The sequence below is a fragment of the Melospiza georgiana genome, chromosome 25, assembly GCF_028018845.1.
Source record: "Melospiza georgiana isolate bMelGeo1 chromosome 25, bMelGeo1.pri, whole genome shotgun sequence".
Classification (NCBI taxonomy): Eukaryota; Metazoa; Chordata; class Aves; order Passeriformes; family Passerellidae; genus Melospiza; species Melospiza georgiana.
Genome location: NC_080454.1, coordinates 4108056 through 4115223, shown reverse-complemented (window position 1 = coordinate 4115223; position 7168 = coordinate 4108056). Strand labels below are relative to the sequence as shown.

The following is a 7168-nucleotide window of genomic DNA, read 5'->3' as shown; positions in this document are numbered from 1 at the left end:
GCGATGTTATGGAAAGCAGTAGAGCTCCTCTCCCCCTAACTTCTAGTGATAAGGGATCACCCAAGAATGTAGTCCCCCCTAACATAAGTAACTTTCTACTCCTTACTAACCAATTACAGTAAAGTAAAGCCCTCTGATGTAGGGAAAAAACTTTCCCGGTATAAAACCCAACGAAACAGGACAATAAAGGTCTTGAACCGTCCACCATACTGGTGTCTGTGTGTGTTCTTGGCCCGAGTGACCCTGGAGAGTTTTTGTTGCCGTGCCGTTTCCTCGGAACCAGGTCACCTCGCCTTGCATCAGAAGGCAACACAGCCCATGCCCCAGCCCTGCCAAAAGCAGCTGGGCAGCGACTGAAGAATGAGTTGCATCTGCCCCAGCAAAGGGGGAGCCTTTGGTTCCCCGCCATGCTGGGTCATGCCCACATCTGGCAGAATTTCCCCAGATGGGGCCTCATCTGCAAATTCCCTGTGGAGTTTGGCTTTGAAGAAGGTGCCAGAATCAAAGTGCATCACCTTCAGCCTCCCGTGGCCAGGCTGAGGAAGAGCTTGTCATCCTTGATGTCATCCTCGCTGTCTCCAGCAGCAGCAGCAGCAGCAGAAGCAGCATCCCCACCCAGTACAGCTTCTCCAGGGGCTCCTTCTCCTTCCCTGGGGGCAGACCAGGCTCTCAGGGCTCTGCCCAGGGCCCCAGCTGTCAGGGAACCAGGACAAGCAAAACCAGCTGGGATGGCGCCCACCGGTGCTGGGCAGAGCAGCTCATCTCCAGTATAAGGGCTGTGTGTTCCCATCCCTAGTGCAGTGACACTGGCAGCACAAAAAGCTCTGGGTTCCTTTGCTTCTCATTGCCAAGGCATGTGTGGAGCAGGAACTTACCAGGGCTCTGGATCAAAGTGTGCCTGTGGCTCTCTCCCTTTTTCTACGGCAGAGGAATATCCCACATCCAAGGATCACAGAACAGGTCTTCCAGTGCGGGTCTGTCCAAGGAGTTCACGGATAAACACCACCTGATCAGATCTTTGCACTCTGGGGAGAGAAAGCAGAAACTGATGGTCAGCCAGAGAAGGCTCCTGTCTACTTTGTCCCACTATCCCCATGCCCAGGCCATGCTGGATGTGCTCAGAGCTGGGCCTAAACTTTGCCATCAATTCCCTGTTTTGGAGGAGAGCAGGACATGTGCCACCTACTCAGCAGCTGCCAGAGCGGGATGCCCACGACCCCGCTGCTGGCTCCCAGCACTGGGATTCCCCCCGTGCCCAGAGAAGAGGATCCACCTTGAGAGAGCCGTTGTGGCAGCGGGAGTTGGCCCCAGCTGAGGTTCTGGCCCCTCCTGAAAGGGTGCTCCCCGCAGACCATCTGGTGCAGCAGGATGCCCAGGGACCGGACCGTTGCTGCCTCGCCATGGTACCAGCCAAAGTCGTTCCATTCCGGGGGGCTGTAGGACAGTGTTCCTATGGAATACAGATGGAGTTCATCAGGGGGATGCTGCTGCTCCCAGAGCCTGGCCCCAGCATCCCTGGGTGTGTGGGGGCTGCATCAGGGGCACACAGGGTGACCAGTGCCCTCTTGCCAGCATCTGGGACTTGTGCACAAAGTTAGGGTTGGAAAAGAAGCCTCTGGTGCTGGAAGACAGCAGCCCTGGCTAGGCCTGACCATGACATGCAAAGGAAAAACCCACTCCATGCTGGGGAAAAAACCTGCCCTTATCCTCCCTGCCTACATTGCCCAAAAAATATCAAGAAGCCAAGGGAAACAGGGCGAGTGGAGCAGTCCAAGCCCTTCCTCTCATCTCCACACCAAAGTGGCTGGGGCACAGGTTCCGCCCTCCCTCTCTGCTACCCCCACCCACGGGGGTTTTGGTCGGGCTGGCTGCCCCAGCCCAGCCCCAGTCCTGGGCAGAGTGGCTGGCAAAGGCTGCCAGCAGGGCTGGAAGATCGCTGCCCACCCAGCCCTGCTCTAAAGCAACTCAGCTGAAGATTCAGTGCCCTGACTGGCAGCAAAAGGGAGAACTCCCGCTGCCACAGCCAGCTTGGGCTGGGAGATGTTGGGCCATGAGATGTCAGCAGCGGGAGCACAGCCCTGGGTAGGCTCACCTGCAAAGTGAGTGTAGACTGTGTCCTGCAGGTAGGTGCCACAGCCAAAGTCAATCAGTTTGGCATGGCCAGTGTCCAGGTCAACCAGGATGTTCTCTGGCTTGATGTCCCTGTGCAGGACCCTGCAGCTGGTGCAGTGCCGCACGGCCTCCAGCACCTGGCGGAACAGCTTCCGCGCCACATCCTCAGGCAGGAACCGCCGTGCCCGAATGAAACGCTGCAGGTCCTGCCACTGCTCTGGCCGCTCCAGCACCATCACGATGCAGTTGGGGAGCTCGAGCCACTCCAGCAGCTGGACCACACCGGGGAAGCCAGTGGACACCTTGGACAGCAGCACGACCTCCAGGGGTGCGCTGGTGCCGTCGGGCTGCGGGAGGAGCATGATGCCGTCAGTGGGGCCGATGCCGTGCCAGGCCTGGGGAAGCCCTCAGCCAGCCCAGGATGCTCTGCGCCCTGTGCTGGCCCCATGCCCGCTCTCCCTCGGGGCGTCCTGGTGGCTCCCACCGTGCCAGGCCCCGGCTCATCCCCGGCCGGCAGCCCCGGCTGCTGGCCCCGCTCACTCACCAGCTCGCCCCAGTGCTGGACGCAGTTCCGTGGCACCCTTTTGATGGCCACCTGCAAGCCAAGGGCAGCAGCGGGGTGAGCTCGCCGCCCGCACTGCGAGCCCCATCCTCCACCCTCCGCCCTCCTCCTCCTCCTCCATCCCCTCCTCCTGCGCCCGCCGCCAGCCTCGCCGCTCACCGGGGCGCCGTCCGAGATCCTCGTGGCCGCGAAGACTCTGCCGAAGCCGCCGCGCCCCAGCAGCGATCCCAGCCGGTACCGCTCCTGCAGGGCCTCCTGCGCCGTCCCTGCGGACAGGACGCGGCTGTCAGCGCTCGGCCCGGGGCCAGCAACGGCCCCCGAGCGCCCCTCGCCCGCCCCGGGCCGGCCATGCCCAGGCGTTCGCTCCCGGGAACGCGGCACGGGAGGCTCGGGGCTGGCAGCCGCGCTGCCGAGCGGCGGAGCTCGGGCCGGGGAAGCCGCAGCGGAGGCGGCGGCAGCGGCTGCGCCGCGTGTGTCCTCCGCGGGGTCCGGGAGGAGCCGGGGCCGGGGCCGGAGCCGGGGGCGGGGCCGGGGCAGGGGCCGGGGCCGGGGCCGGGGCCGTGGTCGGGACTGGACCCTGCGTCGGGTCCGGCGCCGGGCTTGGGCCAGGCGGAGCTGAACGGCGGCGATGCCGCCCCCGCCCCAAGCACTGATGCCCGCCCGGCAGCGCCACCGCCAGTACAGCCAGAGCCGGGTGGAGGTGAGACCGCGGCGGGACTGCCGGGGCCGGGCACGGGGCAGCCCCGCCCGGGGCCGGGGGCGGGCCGGGGGCATGGCCCGGCCCTGCAGGGGGGAGGGAGGCGGGGAGAGGAGAGGGACGCCGGGCAAGGGACCCCGAGAGAAGGGTGCCCGACTGCGGGAAAGGGAGAGAAAGAGAAAGAGCGAGAGAAAGAACGATTTTTCTAATCTATCTGCTTTTGCTGCTGCCGCCGCTTCTGCTGTCGGCGCTGCTGCCGCCGCTTCTGCTGTCGCCGCTGCAACTGAAGCACCGGGGCCGTTCGTCCCCGTGTCCGTTCCCCGCTCGCCCCACGAGCCCCACGTTCTAGCCCCGCGCGCCCCGGGGACAGCCCCTCCGTCTGCCCAAACACGGGAACTTTGCAGCGCTGAGCCCGGATGCAGAGCCCGGACTCCTGCGCACTGGCACAGCGATCCCCTCGCTTGCTGCTGTGCATTGTCCTTGCTGAGGGTCAGACACTGTCGGGACACCTTCCCTTGCAGTAGGATTCCTACCTGAGCCCAGCACTGCACTGACACCTCCAGTGTTGCTTTCCTGTAAAAACAGGGGAAGGAAAACTGTGTGTGGCTTATGGTATTTTGGAGCATCTAAAAATCACTAAGTCACCAATTTTAGAGGTGAGGTGCATCTGGAATTATTGGGATGGAGAAGCAGTGCAACATGGAAAAGGGGACTATAGAAATAAACAGAGGAAAACATCTTGGATTGTTTCTTTCATTTTCATTTCACTTCTTGAAAGCTGTTTAAGTTTTCCAGGAATCTTCTCCTGTCTGCTCTTCCCAAGAACTTCTCATGGAGAACAAGGTCAAGCTTCTGTCACAAGATTGCCACCAGCTGCAGCTTCTCTTGGCTTTCCACACTGTGCAGTGTGTGCAGCAGGACTTCTGCAGCAAAGCAGTGTGAGATGCAAAGCTGTGTTTCATGTCAGGTACAATCAGGCGACAAGTGTATTTGTGAATGCGAAATGTGTGGACCCCGACAATGGGAGAGCTGTGAATTCTAATAACTGAGGAAAATAAAGCATGGAAAAAGGCCTTTGAACTTATCTTTTGTTTGCAATTAACCCTGGTTGATTTAAGAGCACTGGAATTAAGGTGTTAAAGATGTTGCTTTTTGCTTGCATTTAATCAATAGAAAGCTCTGCAATAATAACCTTTTGAAGTGTGATTTTAGAATATTACTTTTATCCTTGAAACTATAGCTTTGGAGTATATATAAAGGAAATATGCTTATCTCACGCCTTATTGAAGCAGAGAAAAACAGCTTGAGAAAGGAAGATGAACATCACCTCAAGGAATTATGGTTTTGACCGAAGGGAAGCTAGACATCACTGTTACGAGATTTAGAGTCTCTGCAGTTCAAAGGTGGACACATCTGGGAAGCTGGACTCCACCAGATGGGATTCGTCTTTCTTCTTTCGGAAACTGGACCGTCACCATCTGAGAATACTCATTTGAGATACATCCTGAGAAATTAAAATCACAATAGTGTATAGAATTTTGATGTAGTAATTTGGAATAAAAATTGCTGATGAGTAAAAGGTTGGAAATAAAAATTGCTGAAAAAAACCTGATGAGAACCCCTATAAATACCTGTAACCCTCAATTATCGGTGTGCAGTTTGAGGGAAAACTTCCCCCACTGTACACAGAACTGTATTGCTCATACCTTACCATATTAAATAATAAATTGATTGCTGCTTGAATATTGGCCTAGTGAAGCTTCTTATTCATAACAGTGCTGAGCAACCACATCACAGACTTCCCTCTCCAGCTTATGTGAAAGGGGTTCAGGGGTGTTAAGAGTAACACCCCTGAGCATAGGGAAAGCCTGGGAACCCCCTGGCAAAGCCACCTGCTGTGTCCTGGTCCTTGGGCCCCACAGAGACAAGAACAGATGATTGACTGCTGGCCCCTGGGAGCCAGGTCAACACCACTCCCCCCTGCACCCCCTGCAGCACTGGCAGAGCCAGAGGAGGCCGCTCCACGACCCAGCAGATGCCATGAAGAGACAGGTTTAGTCATCTTGTCAATCTTAGTTTTGGCTTCTCGCCAGAAACGCTCGGGGTTCCTCAGACACACAGTCACCTGGCATGAGGAAAGCATCCACAATATCAAAGAGGAGGGGCCACGGCCCCCAGAACCCACCGGCCTCCCACCGGCCGTGTCGGCATTCACGCTAAAGGGAAATACCTCAGCGCCCTGTCATGCCACAGTCCTGGCAGGGGCGCCTTGGTGGGCACAGGTTCCAACATGGCCTGCAAACCCACTGCGGGCTGGAACAATGTGACCGTGGTCACAGTGGTTTTCAGGATGAGAGAGAGACGAGAATGTTGACTCCATGATCAGAAGGCTTGATTTATTATTTTATTATATATATACTACATTATAACTAAACTAAAAAGAAATAGAAAGCAAAAGGTTTCTCAGAAGGCTTAGCTAAGAATAGAATCAAAAAGAATGAATAACAAAGATCTGTGTCTTGGCAGAGAGCAAGACCCACCTCTGCCGTGAGTGGTCAGTACATCTAAACATCCACAGGAGACCAATCACGGATCCACCTGTTGCATTGCACAGCAGCAGAAAACCATTGTTTACACTTTGTTGCTGAAAGTTCTCAGCTTCAGCAGGAAAACATCCTAATGAAAGGATTTTAATGAAAAGATGTTTGCGACAGGACGAGACCGGCGCGGGGCCCTGCCCCCGACATGGAGGAGGGGAGGGGTGCCGAGAGAGGTGCAGCCTGTGGAGCCGCATCACTGCAGAGCGGCACAAGGGAGCCTGGCACAGCCAAATCCACCCGGGGGAACCATCGCCATCCCCCAAGTTGGACCCATCCCCCAGCACACTGTCCCAGGGTGGGGAGAGAGCTCCACATCACACAGAAACTCAAACTTCCCCTCGTCCATGTCCGAGACAGAAGGGCTCCACTGGGAACTCCAAGGGGTACAAGAACCAGACCCCCGCCAAAGATCCTCACACTTTTTCCACGGCACCAGCAGCAATCCCACCTCTACAGTGCAATCATCAAAGAGGGCCTCCATGCGGCAGACCCCCACGAGAGACCACTCCTCCTTGGAGAACACCTTCCCAGAGTCCAAAAAGAGCCCTCGGTCTAGGGCCCACAGAAACAATCTCTCAAAATCATCCCGGGAAATGAAAGCCTGTTTCCACTCCAAGACCCCCCCTCAGAGATCCAAAATGAGGGAATCCTCCTTGAAACCCACAGTGGTTTCCATTACCCCAAGAACAACAGGCAAATACCAAAGAGGGGGGACAATAAAACCTCACCGGCAATCCGGACTCTGTCTTAGCCTAGGCTGCAGTACACTTTGGCATTCACCAGATGTCACTAGAGGACAGGAAAGAACAGAAGTGCACACTGATGTTCTCAAGGTGAAGGAAAAAAGGGAAGTTTATATTCTGACTCCAACATTTATAGTTTTCCAAAAGTGACAGAGGATTGGAAGGTGACAGTGCCACCTCTCCAATGATACTGGTCAAACCAACAGCCCTTCAACTCTCTCCTCCTCCATAAAGGAATGCTAAACAATGAGTTATTTACAGAAAGTGTGTGAGAAAGTTCACTACAAGAATGTCAACATCAGAAGGCTTAGAAAATCTTAAAAAACCAGGATGACACAAGTCTGGCTAGGATTGGCCTCTGGTGATTGCCTCTCTGGTGACTGCCCCTCTGGTGACTGCCCCTGCACCACTGGGGCTCACTTGTTTCCTTCCTATGGAGACCATTGTGACACTG

The 7168-nt window shown here is 56.2% G+C and overlaps 1 protein-coding gene across 1 annotated transcript; it reads right to left on the bottom strand.

Moving 5' to 3' along the window:
- Positions 1-918: 918 nt before the first annotated feature.
- On the bottom strand, positions 919-3846 carry LOC131093347 (serine/threonine-protein kinase pim-1-like). Its single transcript, XM_058040502.1, has 6 exons — positions 3596-3846; positions 2834-3527; positions 2657-2707; positions 2093-2459; positions 1274-1450; positions 919-1025 (listed from the first exon to the last, which is right to left on the bottom strand). Exons 1-6 carry the CDS (start codon positions 3844-3846, stop codon positions 919-921), a joined length of 1647 nt encoding a protein of 548 aa, XP_057896485.1.
- Positions 3847-7168: the final 3322 nt, after the last annotated feature.